General features: G+C 37.7%; 1 protein-coding gene across 1 annotated transcript in view; it reads right to left on the bottom strand.

Annotated features, from left to right (window-relative positions):
- Positions 1-7,958: 7,958 nt before the first annotated feature.
- Positions 7,959-20,735, bottom strand: part of LOC137405975 (phospholipase B1, membrane-associated-like) — a 30,706-nt gene continuing 17,929 nt past the window's right edge. The window contains exons 9-14 of the mRNA XM_068092463.1: positions 16,084-16,216; positions 15,647-15,807; positions 14,341-14,518; positions 11,984-12,079; positions 9,383-9,445; positions 7,959-9,163 (exon numbers count right to left, since the gene is read on the bottom strand). Coding sequence (XP_067948564.1) covers positions 9,134-9,163; positions 9,383-9,445; positions 11,984-12,079; positions 14,341-14,518; positions 15,647-15,807; positions 16,084-16,216 — 661 coding nt within the window. The 3' untranslated portion in view covers positions 7,959-9,133. The remainder of the gene's footprint in view (positions 9,164-9,382; positions 9,446-11,983; positions 12,080-14,340; positions 14,519-15,646; positions 15,808-16,083; positions 16,217-20,735) is intronic.

The following is a 20,735-nucleotide window of genomic DNA, read 5'->3' as shown; positions in this document are numbered from 1 at the left end:
TAGTACGGTTTTGTGGACACTTTTCTACTGATTATTTGCTACTAAGGGTTCGCAAGGATTTGGATGTTCAATAGTATCAGTCAAATAGAAGTGGCATTCAAATAGAAGTGACGTTCTAGTAGAAGTGGTGTTCTAATAGAAGTGGTGTTCTAATAGAAGTGGTGTTCTAATAGAAGTGGTGTTCTAATAGAAGCGGCATTCAAATAGAAGTGACGTTCAAATAGAAGTGGCGTTCAATTAAAGGGTAGCGGGTCTATTTTTCAACCCTTCTCCCATAGTGGTGCTCAAATAAAGGTGGCATTCAAATAGAGGTTTTACAGTATGTCAGACTTGTCATTCCTACTAAGTTGGCACTAACTAGATGTACATCTAGAGCACATAGCAAAGCTGTTGCTTTTGAGTTTAGGCAGAGAAGACATAGCTGATTGCAATGATAACAATTTTACATCCTGCCGGACACACCTGAGACTAGTTGGTCTTCCATTACGATGCAATCTGTTGGCCAAGGTTGTACTTCAGGTGAAAAATATCTGTCTAGAATTTCTTGCCTATCCATCCGAGATATACTAGCTACCCTCTCAGACGAAAGATAGCCCTGCTGAGGAGTAACCTCTTCTGAAATAGCCCATCATGGCGAGGCATTATGATATAGGATTGCAAAAGTAAACCATGTTGCTAGCTACGATGCTTTCGTCTATAGAAATAGACCTAAATGCTTGCCAGATTGGTAACTATCTGAAGACAGAAAGGAATATCGTACCATTGATGTGCATCTGCTGGAGTCTTTCATCCAACGACAGGGCAATCACTGGCTTTGTAATATCTTTATTAGTCTTTGAGACTGTAGACTCATGAACACCTGAAAACATGAAAGATTTTCACACTCTAAAGTATTGTTTGCAAATTATATTTGGTTATATTTATTTGCAAATATTTATTTAATATAGCAGAGCCCAAAAACAGAATGGTCATTAACATCAACTCACCTAATGACTCAATAGCAAAAGGTGCATTTCCAGAGACATCAGCCTCGGTGGAACATGTTTGCAAGTCCATGGCATTTGACATATTATAATTGCGCGGTTCACTCACAAAGCCACTTCTTCTGCCATTGTATGCACCTGCGCCACCTAACAAAAACCACCAAACACAGTATGAAAATTTGGTAAGCTGAGACTTGGTTTAGAAAGTTGTTTCTGTGGAATGATCAATAAAAATGATTCAACTTAACAACAAATCAATTGACTGTGCAATAAAACATTCAACACTGATTATCAGTTACGCATGGGCAGACAACTCCATCTAGGTCCACCCTGTCAATATAGTTCATAGTGTGATTGTAGCGTGTACTCTAGCAGTAATTCGTAATAGTAACATCTAGAATGCTGTTAAGTATGGTAGCAAAACTTATCCGAAAAATAATCGCAGCGCTTAGCCAGTCAGAGCAGCAAAGCATACTATAAAAGGGTGACAGCATTAAAGAATTGAAAAGTAATTAATGCACAAACTTTTTTATAAAAGCAAGTTACCCACCAAGCGCTCCTCCGATGCCACCTTGCATTTGCATTGGCAGGCGATCATCAGTTAAATTATCTGAAGCTAATTTTTTCCGATTTCTTTTTTGTCTATGTTTTAGCTCACTCCTGCCTTTATCCAGCACCTGTTGCTCCTTGGCAATCTGACCATTAAAAACAAAGACACATATGTATAGGATAGGCCACGGATGAAAACACTAAAAATATTAGTGATTATTTAAAGATGGCGCACCTTTTGCATCAGTCTACCATGGCGTCTCGTGGATTGCTCGTGAAAGGCTAACATCTTGGCACTACAATGGCGCTCCATAGCATCCAACCTAATCTTGTGGTCATAGCGCACCAGTAATGTATACTTCCCAAGCAAGTCTTTTAACTCTTCGCCAATCATAGACCATCGTGAGATCAGAGACTTCTGTAGATTGATTAATTGAAACAGAGTAATTAAGAATAGAGATTAACAGTGTTTGTCAATGCGGCCCTGACACCAACACATGGCACTGGAAGTATGCTTACAGAAGCAATAGTATTACCAACATTTAAACTGCAGCAGCACAAAGTTGGTTTAGTTAATAGAACAGCCCCATATGTAAAATGGTGGTCCTAAAGAGGACCGTTTGGTTAGAAATGGTAGAAATTAAGCTCTTTCGCCCGAATGCGACAGGCCAACCAACTGTGTGTCCTTAGGCATAATAGTGATTCTCTTGGCATGAATGTTTAGCGTGAGCCATAACTTTCTTTAGTAGTAACTGAAAGGCTATGTTTAGCACGAGCCATAATTTCCCTTAGCAGTAACTAAAAGTCTATGTTTAGCACGAGCCATAACTTCCTTTAGTTGTAACTCAAAGGCTATGTTTAGCACACACAGCCCATAAAGCGCTCACTAAAAGATTCATAGACCTCTATAGCGCCTGCTTTGCGACTATGAATACCATAATCCCATGGCAAAATGTTACTAGTGACAACCATCTAGCTCGATCGTGTTGGTCGGCCGACCGGCTCGCCTAGCGAGACGGCCGCTACTAGTAGTACACGGGACCTCGCCTCTTGAGAAGAGCGCCAAGCCGAGCGGGGGTTTTCGCTGTCTCGGCCGGACTCAGCCCGACCGAAGGCGGTAAAGGAGGAGCTAAAAAGCATGGGAAAGTGCTTCGTGATGATAATCAGGGTATCACCAAATTGCTACCGCCGTTTTGCAGGAAGAGACAAAACGGTGGATTAAAAACAAGATATGAACTCATCTACGAAGACATGTGAGGCGTTCTTAAAGTGTTTCTCAAAAATGTAATTCGTGACGCTGTAACCTACCCCGCAACCTACGCTGTAACCTACAATGCAACCTATGCTTGAACCTAATCTGCAACTTACTCTGTAACTTACACTAACCACGCAAAGAGGAAAACCGTCACCGCAATGGGCGTTGTTTATGCACTCCAAAGACAAGGCCACACTCTGTATGGTTTTGGAGGTTAAAATATTAGTACCATTGTTCCCAATGGTCATTTTCAAAGTTACCCAAATGTCAGAGAGTTGCTCAAGTAGCACTCATTGCATAAGCTTAATTTGCTTGAGCAAGCTGCAAGTACATATGTAATAAACTAACACAAGCTGCAAGTACATATGTAATAAACTAACACAAGAAAAAGAATGTTTCAACACGAAAATAAATATATCAACATAATTATATCTTATCTTGAAATGAACGGAGCACTTGTGTGTTAAGAAGATTATTTGAATATACAATCTACTAATCTACTAATCTACTAATAGCTTGATTAACCTAACTTCGTTAATTACTCAATTGAGTAAAATTTCAAGATATCTCTGAGTATTACGTGAAGCTATCGATTCTTCCGCTGCGCACGATTATGGCACACATGCAGGATTTTGACGCGGCAGCCATATTTTCTCATTCATCAAGACCGAGTTTCTCTGGCCAATAAAAGCATTGCGAGCTGTGCGGACACTCGAGTTATCTCATATACCCGTATGTGAGATAGTTGAGCATCAGCAGCCGAGAAGACTTGTTCCTAAAAGAGATACAGCTTAACCTAGAGATTAGAATGCTTGCTGCATCTTCTGTTACCTTCAGTAATTTTTGGTGCTGGACTAGCTTCTCTTGTGTGTCTTGTAAATAATGCATAGTCTTCCAAGTCCCACCTTTGCCCATGTTTAATTGTGGTTTAATGCCACGTTCCTTGTATAGCTTTCCAAATGCAGTAATTCCTTCTGCAATTATTTGAAGTAACTCCTCTACGATTTCTGTGACTCGTTTCCATTTTTTCTAAAATTGTATATAACATACATATGTATTATACTAGCTTAATGCCTAGGTATATATAAAAAAAAATTGTTTCTTCATCCCGGATGCCCCGTATGGGTGGTAAATTCTGCTCTAACTCGGGTCTCCTACCAGAGACCTAGGAGTTTGAGCACTCGCTTCAAGATCTTAGCTGTTCCCAATAGCGCACTTTTCTGCAACTCACCTGAGTTGATTGTTGTTGGTATTTGGGCAAGCCACATTTTATGCGCCGGTGTTATTGCGCCCAGTGCCCCAATGACTACTGGGATTACAGTTGTTCTTACATTCCAGCATTTTTCAATTTCTTCTCCAAGAAGGAGATATTTCTCTACCTTTTCTTTTTATTTGCTGGCTATATTGTAGTCATTGGGTACTGCTATATCTATTATAGTAGCCCTTTTGTTCTCCTTGTCTACCACCACTATATCTGGTTGGTTTGCTAGGACATGCTTGTCAGTTTGGATGTAGAAGTCCCAGAGGATCTTAGCGCGGTCATTTTCATTGACCTTACCAGGAGCTTCCCACCAGTGTTGTGGTTTATTAAGGCCATACTCATCACATAGACATACATATATATATATATATATATATATATATATATATATATATATATATATATATATATATATATATATATATATATATATATATATATATATATATATATATATATACACTGTATATATATACACTGTATATATATACACTGTATATATATACACTGTATATATATATAGTTAGAAGTTTGTCAAAATTTGACTAAGCATAAAAGTTACTATAAGTTTCATATTACACAAAATGTGTGTAATACTCATCAGATAAAATGCCTAGTGAGGACTATACATGAAATTCTGGATTAGCTGGTAAACTAAAATAAAAGCTCAGGTATTAAAAGCTAGATGGATGGGGTCCATTATGTAACGCTATTTCATAAAAGATGTTTCTTAGAATGTCTACGTCTATGTCTTCTATGTCTTAGAAAGTCTTAGTTGCCTTCTCCGGTCTGTAAATGATGAATTATTTTTCCAAAGTAAATAATTTGCAATTTCGGCTGTTTTTGGAGTGAGACTTGGCTTGTAATAAAATTTTCCAGGTTATGTGGGAGTCGGTGCTGCTTTCTTTGAGGTCCCATATGTAGCTGCTTAGCTCGGTAGAGTGGCGTTTAGATATGTCCTTGAATGTAGACTTGTGATGACTTAGTGTGACTAAGTCATCGCTTATGTCAGAATGGTTATATCTAGTTTTGAAGCTGGTTTCGGTGAGCCTGACATGTGTGGCTACAGGTCTTTTGTTATCGCTGGTTGTTACACTTGCCTGGTATATCACTGATTTTGCTAGGCAATTGTTTGGTAATGGGCAGGTGTTCTTATTTCTCCAATTGCAGCCAGGATTAGTTGTTTCTTGATTGTTCAGTGATAGTAGCTTCTGATTGTGAGAGTTGATAGCCTATTTTACGTTGCTCATGCAGCTATAGCTTAATTTTATAAGGTTTCTGTGAAAGATTTTGTGTAGCTTGTGGTTGGTTGAAAAATCTTCATCGATTAATTTGAAGAAAGTTTTCCCGATGTTGGTGTGTACGGTGTTGCTGTAAGGTGGGTTGTACCAGATTGTGTTTCTCTTTCTTTGTCTATTTCTTGCCTTTAGTTGTTGAGCTCTAGTTGAATAGAATTCTAGCTTGTGTTGGTATCCGCTCTTTGCTAATGCTTCCTGATAAATAGGGGCAGCTTTGCTGATGGCATTTTCATTTGATAAAATTTCTGAGAGTCTTTGGTTAATAGCCAGTGGTATATTTTCGATGATGTTAGGCGGGTGGTTAGAGCCTTTGTGAACATGGGTAATGGTGGTGTTTGGCTTAGTCACACTAAGTCATCACAAGTCTACATTCAAGGACATATCTAAACGCCACTCTACCGAGCTAAGCAGCTGCACATGGGACCTCAAAGAAAGCAGCACCGACTCCCACATAACCTGGAAAATTTTATTACAAGCCAAGTCTCACTCCAAGAACAGCCAAAATTGCAAATTATGTACTTTGGAAAAATATTTCATCATTTACAGACCTGAGAAGGCAACTCTAAACAAACTTAGTGAATTAATATCTACCTGTAGACATTCTAAGAAACATCTTTTACGAAATAGCGTTACATAATGGACCCCATCCATCTAGCTTTTAATACCTGAGCTTTTATTTTAGTTTACCAGCTAATCCAGAATTTCATGTATAGTCCTCACTAGGCATTTTATCTGATGAGTATTACACACATTTTGTGTAATATGAAACTTTTAGTAGTTTTTATGCGTAGTCAAATTTTAATAAATTTTTTACCAAATTTATAGTAAGCTCTACTTTAGTATCGAGCAGTTTATGCTGACTTTTAGCCTATACTTTACTGTATATATATATTTAAATATATACAGATACAATTATAGTGTTTTATATAAAAGTGGGGCAATGTGCATTGATATACATAGCCTGTTTGCTTAACAACTTCATTACCTTCATTGTAAATCCTTTCAGTGGCATGTCTAAAGTTTCATGAAACTCCTGGCAAGTTCTCCGCCATAGATGTAATTCTGTTTTATTCGCAGCCTGCATGTAGCTGATCCACTCATCTTTCAGAGCTTGTATGCAGCTTTCTTCAACATTGCACAAAGAGAAATGGTGCCTCATCAGCAATTCGTGTAGTTTTATCATGTGTCTCTTGCGGGCCGCATAGTCCTGTCATTAACAAAAACTTGTATGAACAGACAAGTCTGTACACACGATTACTTATGAGTCTCCATTCATAAAACAATTCTCTCGTCTATTTTGAGTTACCTCTTTTTCTCCTTGTTCTATTCTCTTATCAGACCATTTCTCCTTTTTGGCCAGCTTCAGTTGACTCCTGGAGTTGCCCCTTTCTATGTCGAACTCTCTTTTGACATTTTTAAATTCAGTAGTGATCTGGTTTTTGTGTTCATTTATGGCACCCATGACCCTTTTGAATATCTACAAAATTTTAAGAATTTAGGAAGCAAAAAAGATATCGTAGGAGCTTGGATAATGGACCACTGGGTAAATAACAATGGTAAAGTCTGTAAAGTGGGAACTACAAGCTTTGAGGCACAATCATAACACATTTATCATGCTCATGCATTTATACATTTACATTTATGCAGGTATATATATACATTTATGCAGGTATATATATACATTTATGCAGGTATATATATACATTGCTATGCTAACTTGAAACTGAGTAACATTTGTATAAATTGAACTGGAATAAAACTTGGAAAATGCAAATGGCTAGAACAAACTTTGGTTGCATGTTAGACATTGATGAAGTTAAAAACAATGGAATGAGAGATACACACATAATCAAAAATCAATCATTTAAGACACCAAGTGGATGTGGCCAGTAGATGTGGTCAGTAAATGTGGTCAGTGTATGTCGGCTATTCTACTGCGACAAACTAGTTACCTCGGCGAGGTGTTCAGAGCTGAAGTCAAATAGGGCAGTTGCTTCATTATGGCTGCTCACTGCTGGCTGATCTGGAGTAGCAGGATTAGTAGACCCTTCGCCATCCCCTTGGGGGGCTCTACAGCCCCCCCCGCCGACCTGTGCCAGCTCTCTCTCGTACTCCTACAACAGTAAGCAACTCTACATAACACCGCAATACATTCAATGATTTATTTTACTTCCATTCATAAAAAATTTGATCAAGCTCAGTTCGCCTCCACTGGTAGATGGTAAATGCAAATGTGAACTGTTTTGTCGACTGATTAATTGTGTGTCTACACAAATCACAAACAAAAGACAACCGATGAAAATTGTAGCTGTGTATAGCCCAAAAGTCACACGTTTTAAACACAACAATAGCTTGTTTTTGCTCTACAAGTTAAAATTTGTCGATATTGGGAAACTTTCACACAACTGTACCTCAATGTCATGCTCTCGGCTGGTTATATTCCCTGCGTGTCTGATGTTTCTACCAAACACAGAACCTGACATTTCTCATTGGCAATCACATGTTGCAACAGGAAGCGCTGGCCTAGTGATGTCATCAATCTATGTGATAGTAGCTGATAAGGGCCAAACTGGTTTTCAGTATGCGATCAAAAGGCTGCTCACAGTCAAACATTTATAATCAATAATATATTTAAAATATTTGTTATACTTCATTTCCCTAGCTAACTCAGACAGCAGGCCGATTATTAGGTCAGCATAATACTTTTCAGGGCACAGTTATTATTGTTCTAATGCGTGCGTCACTGAAAAAAATGAAATGAAGTGGTCTTATGAAAACCTCACTTGAAGCATTGAGAGAAACCATGAGAAAAACTTGCTGGCAAATATAACAGATATCTTGCCTTAATATATAGAGAGAACTACATAGTAGCCTGGACAAATTTTCCCAAAACATTCATTATGTCGAAATAGCTCACATAGATTGTATAGAGTGATTAGAGACTTGAACAACCAAAACATGAAACTTGGCCCAAGTTGACAACAGATGACAAGTGAATGTTAAATGAAGAATTTTGGAGCATTGCTAGTTATATCTCCTTATCGCTTTGCTTTGATTGGTAAATTTCTTGTTAACGAAAATAGGGTCTCCGTATTATTGCATTGTTATTATTGTTATTATCATTATTATCATTATTGCTGTTCAACTACATTCCAAGAATAAAAATGCTCTTGCATCTGTTGAGTGCTTTCAACTAATAGGGAGTTATCTCCCTATTAGTTGTAGACAATGGGGAGTTATCTCTCCATTGCCTACAATTAAGATGTGCTCACAAGTTCAGTCTAAGTAGAACTGGTCTATGTACTGCAAGGATACAAGCATAGTGTAATGCAATATTTCAACAATAGAACAATAAAACAGTAGAGCAAGATTTTTTTTCCAATTCTCCCATGATATGTTACAAGAGATGTGGCCTTGCTACCACAGAGTATTTGTGGCATTTTTTTAGGGAAGGCGGCATATCTTGGTGGTGAAGGGAACAGAGTCTAATACATTATGCGGAGCAAAGAAAAGCTGACTCCGTTTTACATTGCAGCATGACACAGCAATGACATCAGATCAACTAGGGCTATGTGGATTACTAAGACTAGGCTACCGGCACAGATATGCTTAGTTTTCATGTCCAGTTTATTATCAATCTTATTGTTATATGCTTTATGTAGATGAGCTCATCCTGGCTATTCGATCTTTTGGTCGACTTGTGAAAGTATGTATTTAGAGTCTACACGCTGTACGATTGGCTGTTGAGCACATCAGCAGCCAATCAGCAGCCTCATGAGGAAAATCTTCAGTTGTGCCGAGTAGGAATGAAGAGAGTCTGAAATAAAGAGAGAAATATTAATCCTATCATTGACCACACAGCTATTTTCATCCAGCCACATTAATCCTATTATAGACCACACACAGCTACTTTCACCCAGCCACACTCTGTGCCGGCAAACCAGCACATCTGGCAACAAGATTGGTCTACCTTTGCTATATTGACAAGCGCTACAAGATTGTTATAGAACTGAAATGTGATAGCAGCATATCTTACCGAAGGGCAGGAGATAGGAGCTGTAGGCAGAAGATCCATTTGTTTAAGCCTTGTTGGCTGCATCTAACAACAGAAGTAGACAACATCATGATTAGACGCGACAGTGGGACAAATGGCAAGGAAAAGTAGGTTCTTAAACGTAGTTCTTTACTTAGACTATCATCTAAATTCACTAGGTCATACAACCTCAACCTTGATGTACCCAACATGTCATTTAACATGAGTATTAATGTATTATGTATAATGTTTACTACTAGAAATTCCACTATCATACAGCCCACGACCAAAGTGATATTGGAAAAAAGAAAAGGGTACTGATGGTTGAAAAATGCAATACTAGCATTCAAATAGGATAACTGCAATGGTAGCTGTAATGTACTGGGTGGGGGTGTTATTATATACAACAAATAGCAATAATGAAAGGAAAAGATTATATGTTTATATCTCTCCTCCTGCAAAAAGAGAAATGCAATATTGGCCAATATTAGAAGTAAAATGCACTGATATTATTAGAATAACCAATATTATTTATATAGTAATAATATAAACCCAAAGCAAATTTTTTTTTACATTTCAAAACGGCATAGCTAACAATATCACGAAGTTGTGATATTTATATAGATTTTTAGAAAATCTGTACTACGTAGTCATTGTTCCGTAGTCATCCAAACTTATAATTAATTATTGTAATAATCTCATAAGAAACGTTAAAAAAATATCATCGTCATTTGCTTTACTGACACTGCGTTGGACATCAGTTAGAATGCAAAAGTATTCAAATATGTCGGCAAATGAAATTGAAAATGAAAAAAATTGAAATCGGCAAGAATGAAACGATTTCTGTACTCCTATGTTAATTGCCGAAACCTTCGGCAATTCGACAATGCTATAGACTGGTGAAAAGTGCACGTTTTTTTCATGAAATGCGCAAGACTTTATCAATCTATTCTCTGTCGCCCGGCGTTTCAATTTCCGGTCTTAACTTTTATTAATCCAAGCTTTTCAAGCGTTTTGTGGCGACTTTCATCCAAAAAAATCTGTCTATTTGTGTATAATCCGATCGGATGGGTTTGTTTTAGGAATTTGCGGTAACCTTTCAAAGGCTTGGTAACATATTCAAATAGGTTTATATGCGTTTTGTATCATTATTATACTTAAACGACTTTACTGAAAAATAGTTAAATTTGTTGATAAGATTTTGTTGCAAGGGTTTGGTGACGGCCGTTAACGGATAATTTTTCGGGAGTTGTGTGCACATGTGCATTTATCATAATTCTCCCAATCAATCGTTTCACTCTTGTTTGGTCGTGGGATAATAAAAGTACATACGTATTTTCGAAGTCACATGTAGAGCGTTAGTCCAATGTAATGTATCAGGAGAAAATCGAACTCATACATTCAGCTTAGCAGTCAGGTTAGTAGTTAGTAGTTAGCCAACTACTAACTGCTCCACTCGCCTACCTTGCTGCGTATGGAATAATTGTGTACATATTTAGACACCTGACGATCTCTCACAACACGCTGTACTGTCAGGGTACTAGTCTCTTATAATGTGTTCTTATCTCAAATTGTTGCAGACCTTGCATAGAGAAGTTTGATCTTGCATAGAAAGGTTTGACCTTGCACAGAGAATTTTGACCTTGCATAGAAAGGTTTGACTTTGCATAGAGAAGTTTGACCTTGCATAGAGAAGTTTGACCTTGCATCGAGAAGTTTGGCCTTGCATAGAGAAGTTTGACCTTGCATAGAGAAGTTTGACCTTGCATAGAGAGGTTTGACCTTGCATAGAGAAGTTTGACCTTGCATAGAGAAGTTTGACCTTGCATAGAAAGGTTTGACCTTGCATGGAGAAGTTTGACCTTGCACAGAAAAGTTTGACCTTGCATAGAAAGGTTTGACCTTGCATAGAAAGGTTTGACCTCGCGTGGAGAAGTTTGACCTTGTATAGAAAAGTTTGACCTTGCTTAGAGAAGTTTGACCTTGCATAGAGAAGTTTGACCTTGCATAGAAAAGTTTGACCTTGCATAGAGAAGTTTGACCTTGCATAGAGAAGTTTGACCTTGCATAGAAAGGTTTGACCTTGCATAGAGAAGTTTGACCCATTTGTATGAGTAAGAGTAAACTGAGTGGTAAAGAATGTTGCATAAATAAACAGGAAATGAAGACAAAGTACAACATACCTGCTCTAATGACAATACAACTTGACTGATGCAAAATCATAAATTAATGTTATCCTCTAAGAAGAATTAGTTTTCTCTTAATAAAAACCTGTGGTTCCATGTGCGGTTACAAATATATAACATGCCTATTGACTACAGGCTATAAGAAGAAGCCGCTTTCATTAAAACATTTACAAACATCTATCTCCTTGACAATTGTGTGACCTTGCAGAAATAACACAAGAAATACAATCAATAATGGAAACTTCCAACTAGTGGGAGCTTGCAGCAGTTACGATTGGACTGTTTGTTGATAATTTCGCATTAAGTAATACAAATGTCTGCCATATAATAAACCAACAGGCAGCTATTGAAATGCTGCCTCAATCGCAGTAAAATTCTAAACTTTTCAAAGAATCGACTAACTTGTTGGAACTCCTACCATGTTGTTCCACAGAGCCTTGCCGGCAGCTCTCTGTCCTTTTCCACTCAGATGAAAGCAGTCAGGGGCAAAATAGCTAAGATCAGGTCTGCCTCTCTGCAAAAACACTGAACACTGTATGATGATTTCTTCTCCGTCGCACGGAGTATTACAAGTTGTAATGTTTTTTGTGATATTAAGATGACTGCGAGAATCATCAGTGCTATGATCAGTGCTTGATGATAAAACATGATAACTCCTGATATATGGAATCATCAGTGCATGATGATAAAACATGATAACTCCTGATATATGGAATCATCAGTGCATGATGATAATACATGATAACTCCTGATATATGGAATCATCAGTGCATGATGATGATAAAACATGATAACTCCTGATATATGGAATCATCAGTGCATGATGATAATACATAATACATAATAAATCCTGATATATGGAATCATCAGTGCATGATGATAATACATGATAACTCCTGATATATGGAATCATCAGTGCATGATGATAAAACATGATAACTTCTGATATATGGAATCATCAGTGCATGATGATAATACATGATAACTTCTGATATATGGAATCATCAGTGCATGATGGTAAAACATGATAACTCCTGATATATGGAATCATCAGTGCATGATGATGATAAAACATGATAACTCCTGATATATAGAATCATCAGTGCATGATGATAAAACATGTTAACTCCTGATATATGGAATCATCAGTGCATGATGATAATACATGATAACTCCTGATATATGGAATCATCAGTGCATGATGATAATACATGATAACTCCTGATATATAGAATCATCAGTGCATGATGATAAAACATGATAACTCCTGATATATGGAATCATCAGTGCATGATGATAATACATGATGACTCCTGATATATGGAATCATCAGTGCATGATGGTAATACATGATAACTCCTGATATATAGAATTATCAGTGCATGATGATAATACATAATAACTCCTGATATATGGAATCATCAGTGCATGATGATAATACATGATAACTCCTGATATATGGAATGATCAGTGCTATGATGATAATACATGATAACTCCTAATATATGGAATGATCAGTGCATGATAATACATGATAACTCCTGATATATGCAATCATCAGTGCTATGATGATAATACATGATAACTCCTGATATATGGAATGATCAGTGCTATGATGATAATACATGATAACTCCTGATAAGTGGAAAAAATGCTTCAATTCATTCTGGCAACCATTCACAAACTAATAAATGTACATCGAAGTATTTCTGACAATATGTTTGTGCAGCTTTCCGTTGAATAAATCGCAGGAGAGTAAGCTTCAAATCTTTGGAGTCGCGTTCAAAATTAAAAATCTCAGTCTCAGTAGGCTTTATGTAGAATTATGTTTAATTCATAAATCAAAGGAAGCAATTATGAAAACTCCTCATTTCAGTTCAATCACACTCGTCAATCACACTTGTGGAATTGTTCACTCTATGCTCCATGTAAGTTTTTGATGCGCAATAAACATCTTGAGCAATTCGGATGGTTTTGGCGTCAACATTTGACTAGCCAATGAGCTGTGACAACTATGATGTCATAATTTCTAAGCTATTTTATTTGACTCGGAATATAAAATTGCAATTAAAACATGATACTCAAAAGAAACCTTATTAAATTTTACTTCACACAATGAATCTTTACACAACTTACAAATTTGGAACACCATTTGGTGCGCCAATGAACGCACAGCCCTGTTTGTTTTGTATAAATGAGGAACTCAAAGGGTGATTCAAGCTTCCATAAGGTATTCCAGTGTGACTATGTAGAACTTTGATTAAAAACAATAAAAATTGGTTAGTGCTACTTATAATGTATGCATATACATAGGTATATGTTACGAGACTGACAACCCAGTCGTAACTTGGAGTAATGTACTTCAGCGTAAAATAAGGCAAAACTTTCTCTGACCATGTATGACTAGTCAACTGATATGTACATCTATGACTAGTCAAGGGATATGTACATCTATCACTAGTTAAAGGATATGTATATCTATGACTAGTCAAGGGATATGTACATCTATGACCAGTCAAGAGATATGTACATCTATGACTAATCAAGGGATATGTACATCTATGACTAGTCAAAGGATATGTACATCTATGACTAGTCAAGGGATATGTACATTTATGACTAATCAAGGAATATGTACATCTATGACATGTTAAAGGATATGTACATCTATGACTAGTCAATGGATATGTAATTTCAAATTTATGAATCATCTAGTTTCGTCTTGAGAAGCAGAATACAAGCAGCAAAAAAGACAAAGGAAACTGTACCAAGTACCTGCATTGTAGGAAGAGTCAGCTGGCTGAGAAAGGGCTGTATTACGACTGAGAAATCAGGACGCGTGTCATATTTTCCTGTACCAACTAAATCAAAAATGGCTTTCCTATACTCTGTAGCAAGAGGGCCAAGGGCTACTCTGTTCACATTGAGTCCAGCTCCACATGGGCAAATTCCTCTGCAAATGATGATACTTTCTATTTGATATTTTGAGCTGAAGGAAGGTTATGTCAGTGTACTCTCTATTTAATACTTTGAGCTGAAGGAAGGTTATATCAGTGTACTCTCTATTTAATACTTTGAGCTGAGGGAAAGTTATACCAGTTTACTTTCTATTTAATACTTTGAGCTGAAGGAAGGTTATATCAGTGTACTCTCTATTTAATACTTTGAGCTGAAGGAAGGTTATATCAGTGTACTCTCTATTTAATACTTTGAGCTGAAGGAAGGTTATGTCAGTGTACTCTCTATTTAATACTTTGAGCTGAAGGAAGGTTATGTCAGTGTACTCTCTATTTAATACTTTGAGCTGAAGGAAGGTTATATCAGTGTACTCTCTATTTAATACTTTGAGCTGAGGGAAAGTTATACCAGTTTACTTTCTATTTAATACTTTGAGCTGAAGGAAGGTTATATCAGTGTACTCTCTATTTAATACTTTGAGCTGAAGGAAGGTTATATCAGTGTACTCTCTATTTAATACTTTGAGCTGAAGGAAGGTTATATCAGTGTACTCTCTATTTAATACTTTGAGCTGAAGGAAGGTTATGTCAGTGTACTCTCTATTTAATACTTTGAGCTGAAGGAAGGTTATATCAGTGTACTCTCTATTTAATACATTGAGCTGAAGGAAGGTTATATCAGTGTACTCTCTATTTAATACTTTGAGCTGAGGGAAAGTTATACCAGTTTACTTTCTATTTAATACTTTGAGCTGAAGGAAGGTTATATCAGTGTACTCTCTATTTAATACTTTGAGCTGAAGGAAGGTTATATCAGTGTACTCTCTATTTAATACATTGAGCTGAAGGAAGGTTATATCAGTTTACTCTCTATTTAATACTTTGAGCTGAAGGAAGGTTATATCAGTGTACCCTCTATTTAATACATTGAGCTGAAGGAAGGTTATATCAGTTTACTCTCTATTTAATACTTTGAGCTGAAGGAAGGTTATATCAGTTTACTCTCTATTTAATACTTTGATCTAAAGGAAGGTTATATCAGTGTACTCTCTATTTCATACATTGATCTGAAGGAAGGTTATATCACAGCACTTTTTAGAGGAAACGACAGAGTACATAGTCACCCAATAACCAAACTGCAGAGAATGTTGGAGTTGGCGAGACTAGCAACCATATTGATGTCGAAGACTTCGACTAGGTTAACCAACGTTCTGGGTAAATGCCTGTGTAGGATGTCGAGAGCTCTCTCTATTCCATCCTTGTATGCAGCAGCTGAATAAGCAACCTGCCAAATGTGATCCATACAATTCATTCTGATTGGTTGATTGGCTCTATATGGCTAAATAGTGAGCAGGTGATCGCTGTGAGCTTATGAAAAGCTAAATATGTTTTCAAATGCTTTTGAATGATTCCATGCATAATAATATGTTAAATTACCCATAAAGAGAGGTAACATTTACCAAAGTATTCTAGACACTATGTAAAAAAGACAAGACTTAGTGTACATGATAGTAAACATACAAAATATTCATGAAGGTAACTTGACAATGATGACACATACTGGATTTATGCAGGAGTTACAGAGGTCATTGCCCCCTACGAGCAGAGTGATAACTTTCCAGTCAGTCATGTAGTTGATGTGGCGGTCAGCCTGTAGTCTGGCCAGTAGTCTAACAGCCTGGCCAGCCATGCTCCTGTCAAGAGAGAGAAAATGAGAAGTCAACAACCAAATCACACCAGATAGACCACAGATCAGACCGATGACCAACAACGACAAATAAAAATATAATATTCCTATTGGTACATGTTGTAAAATTAATACGTATTCAATTTACCATTATCTTCAGGAGTTGCTCGCTCAAACGCTTCCCAGAATGGTAGAGTTTTGTATCAGAAATCACAAAGCTGGTGAAACTTATTGAAACAGAATTAGTAATGCCTGGATTCAAAACTGGCCGAATCCATCGGCTCCTAAATTTCACAGCACCTAATATGTTGGTGGGTGAAGAAATCTTCAATAAGATGAACTTCCATCGTTGGATTGGGTCATAGTATGTATGTAGAACTTTGTATTGGCATTGGGTCATAGTATGTATGTAGAACTTTGTATTGGCATTGGTTCATAGTATGTATGTAGAACTTTGTATTGGCATTGGGTCATAGTATGTATGTAGAACTTTGTATTGGCATTGGGTCATAGTATGTATGTAGAACTTTGTATTGGCATTGGGTCATAGTATGTATGTAGAACTTTGTATTGGCATTGGTTCATAGTATGTATGTAGAACTTTGTATTGGCATTGGGTCATAGTATGTATGTAGAACTTTGTATTGGCATTGGTTCATAGTATGTATGTAGAACTTTGTATTGGCATTGGGTCATAGTATGTATGTAGAACTTTGTATTGGCATTGGTTCATAGTATGTATGTAGAACTTTGTATTGGCATTGGGTCATAGTATGTATGTAGAACTTTGTATTGGCATTGGGTCATAGTATGTATGTAGAACTTTGTATTGGCATTGGTTCATAGTATGTATGTAGAACTTTGTATTGGCATTGGGTCATAGTATGTATGTAGAACTTTGTATTGGCATTGGTTCATAGTATGTATGTAGAACTTTGTATTGGCATTGGGTCATAGTATGTATGTAGAACTTTGTATTGGCATTGGTTCATAGTATGTATGTAGAACTTTGTATTGGCATTGGGTCATAGTATGTATGTAGAACTTTGTATTGGCATTGGGTCATAGTATGTATGTAGAACTTTGTATTGGCATTGGTTCATAGTATGTATGTAGAACTTTGTATTGGCATTGGGTCATAGTATGTATGTAGAACTTTGTATTGGCGTTGGTTCATAGTATGTATGTAGAACTTTGTATTGGCATTGGTTCATAGTATGTATGTAGAACTTTGTATTGGCATTGGGTCATAGTATGTATGTGTTATGTTTCTGCACAGAAGCAATTAAATAGAGTATTAAATTAGAGAAATGGTTTATTGCACACTCCAGAGACAACTGATTTGATAACAGAAAACCCAAGTATTTATATGTTTGGTCATAGAAAAGCTTTGTAAAAAGCTACAAGCATTATTAATAGCTATAATGAGACAGTACTATATAATATTAGCTTGTATAAAGCTTTAGCTAAAAAGCATAATGTTTGTTGGCAAAGTACCAGTAATACTTGGCACTTGCATGACACCTCCTCACTAAGCTAAAGGTTCTTTCTGGTTCTCTTAGACCTTCGGGGTTTGTCTCTGCTATACTCATCTCCATCAGGTAGACGAGGGTTGCGTGGTCTTCTTCTAGACGGAGGTTGCTCTGTTACAGTTGTAGGGGCTGGTAGTTGCAGTTTTGTCTCCTCTGTTATATCAGGTTTATCTCCAGGGTCTTGAGCTTCTTCTGTTGAGTATCTTGGTCTGAGTTGTTCAACATGTCTTCTCCAAGTAGGTCCCTTTGGTACCACTTTGACATTGAGACTACGAGTTCCATATATCTTAGTAACAATGGCTGGAACCCATCTAGGTTGTCTGTTGCGTCTAGGTCCATGATACAAGGCATAGCATGGTGCTCCAAGATTGTAGCTGTGTATCTTGCTAACTGTCTTTTCTGTAGATCGGTTGACTTCTCTGGATTGATGAAACTGTGCTATGTGTGCGGGTGATGGCAATAGGGTGTCAATCTTGCATCTCATCTGTCTTCCATTCAGCAGCTGACTGGGAGAGTATCCTGTAGGAAGTGGTGTCCTTCTATAGTGCATCAGGAACTGTTGTAGTGCAGATTTAGGTGAGAGTGACGATTTCTTCATGGCTTGTTTGAAGGATTGTACTAGTCTTTCAGCTGCGCCATTTGTAGCTGGATGGTAGGGTGCTCCAGTGAGGTGAACAATGCTTCTCTCTTGACACCACTGCTGAAACTCTCCTGAGGTGAAGCTGGTAGCATTGTCAGTGACTATGGTGTGTAGTCATACTGATTTAGTACCAGTGCCCATCTTGCTAGTCTGTTGGCTGCTAGAGCTGGAACTCCTTTGGTAGGTCCTAGAAGTGTGAGAAGAGGTCTGTGGTCAGTTACCAAGATAAACCGTCGACCATACAGGTACTGGTGATACTTCTTTAGAGCAAATATGATTGAGAGAGCTTCTTTTTGTATTTGTCCATATTTCCTCTGTGTGCTGGTCAGTGTTTTTGAAACATTGGCTATTGGTCTCTCACTTCCATCAGGATAACGATGAAATAGTACAGCTCCCAGTCCAGTTTCTGAAGCATCACATGAGATTCCAATGTCAAGATCTGGGTTGAAGTGTGCTAAGACACTATCAGTTGATAGCATATCTTTCAGTTTGCTGAAGCTCTTTTCTTGTTCAGTGCCCCACTTCCAGGTCTCTCCTTTGCGTGTCAGTTTGTGCAATGGTCCTGTGAGTTGTGACAGATTGGGTATGAACTTGCTGTAGAATTGTGTAGCTCCTAAGAAAGATCTTAGCTGAGTTAAGTCTGTTGGGACTGGCATCTGTTGTACTGCATCTGCCTTCTTTCCTTTAGTGATTCCCTTTGAAGTGAGTTTGTGTCCCAGATACTCTACTGTAGGTTGAGCAAAACAGCACTTGTCTTTTCTACATCTGAGCCCTCTTTCTTCTAATCTTTGAAGAAGTCGACGAGTTTTGTAGATGGCTCTCTGCATTGGCTCCACTCACTAGTATATCATCTAGGTATACTGCTACTCCTGGGAGGTCTTGTGTCAGTTGCTCCATGATTTCTTGAAAATACCCTGGTGCTGAGCTTATGCCAAAGGGCAACCTCTTCTGTAGTAGTACTCCTCGGTGTGTTGATAGTGCTAGTCGTCGTTGACTTTCTGGTGCCAACAATATTTGATTGTAGGCATCTGCTAAATCAATCTTTGTGTAGCAATAGCCTCCACCTAGTTTTCTGATTAGATCTTCTGGTAGTGGGATAGGTTTCCTATGTGTTTCTAGCTGATTATTGATAGTCTTGGAGTAGTCTCCACATACTCTGATCTTCCCTGCAGCTTGACCTGTTGTAGATTTGCGTACAGGTACAACTGGTGTTCCATACTGGTTGAATTGAGTTAGTTCCCATATGCCTTTAGCTACACCTGCTTCGTATGCTTGGTTGAGCTCTTCTGTCAAGGCAATAGGAACTGGTCTGGGTCGGCAGAAGACTGGCTTTGTTGAAGGTTTGAAGTTTATCTCTAGTTCAAAGTTCTTGAGACATCCTAGCTCGTCTTTGAATATTTCTGGAAATTCTTTGCACATCTCCTTACACTTGATTTGTAACCTCCCATCTGGCTGGTTCTCTGTGATTGTTGATACAAGGTTCTGTTGTAGCTTGTCATCAATAGAGATGCCTAGTTGCTGTATAGCAGTTCTTCCTAGTAGGTTGAGATCTTGTACAGCACTAATCACAAATGGTAGTCTGACTTCTTTCTGTGCATCCAATTGGGCAGTTAGCTCACATCTGCCAAGCGTCTCTATGAGATGTCCTGAGGCTGATTTGTAGTTAACTGTAGTAGGTTTTAGGTTTGGCTTTCCTAGCTTCTCCCATTTTGATTTACAGATGAAGTTGTCACAAGCTCCAGTGTCCAGTTCAAGTGTGAAGTTGTCTCCCTCCAGTTTGATGTTTTCAGCAAGTTTCACCATCTTGGTTGATGTGCATTCTATCATCTTTACTGGTTTTTCTGCTGCAGATGATTTCTTTTTCTTGCATGCTCTTTCTATGTGACCTTGTTTAGAACAAAAGTTGCAGGTGGCTGCTTTGAATCTGCAGTCATCCGCTGTATGGTTAGTTCGGTCACATCTGTAGCATAGCTTTTCTTCCTTCTGCTTGTCAGGTGTAGAGTTGTTTTTCTGGATTGGTTTGTATCTTGATTTCTGTTGAGCAACCTTGTTGACTTTAGACGAGTTTCCATAAACTGTCTCTTTGGCAACTTTAGCTGCTTCTTCTGTTTCCTGTGCTACCTGTATAGCTTTGTTGAAGTTGAGTTCATTGTCCTTGACCTTGAAGAGAGATTTGAGAACTGCTTCATTGTTTACAGAGCAGATAAATCTTGTTCTGAGAGCCTCATCAAATGGATCTGTAATGTCTATGAAGGCACATGTAGTTGCATCTTGACGAATTCTGGCAGCTAACTCTTGAATAGTTTCTCCAGGTTTCCTCTGCATGTCACTCCAATACTTGTAACGCTCTCTAA

The sequence above is a fragment of the Watersipora subatra genome, chromosome 10, assembly GCF_963576615.1.
Source record: "Watersipora subatra chromosome 10, tzWatSuba1.1, whole genome shotgun sequence".
NCBI lineage: Eukaryota > Metazoa > Bryozoa > Gymnolaemata > Cheilostomatida > Watersiporidae > Watersipora > Watersipora subatra.
This window is presented reverse-complemented; position numbering and strand designations above follow the sequence as displayed.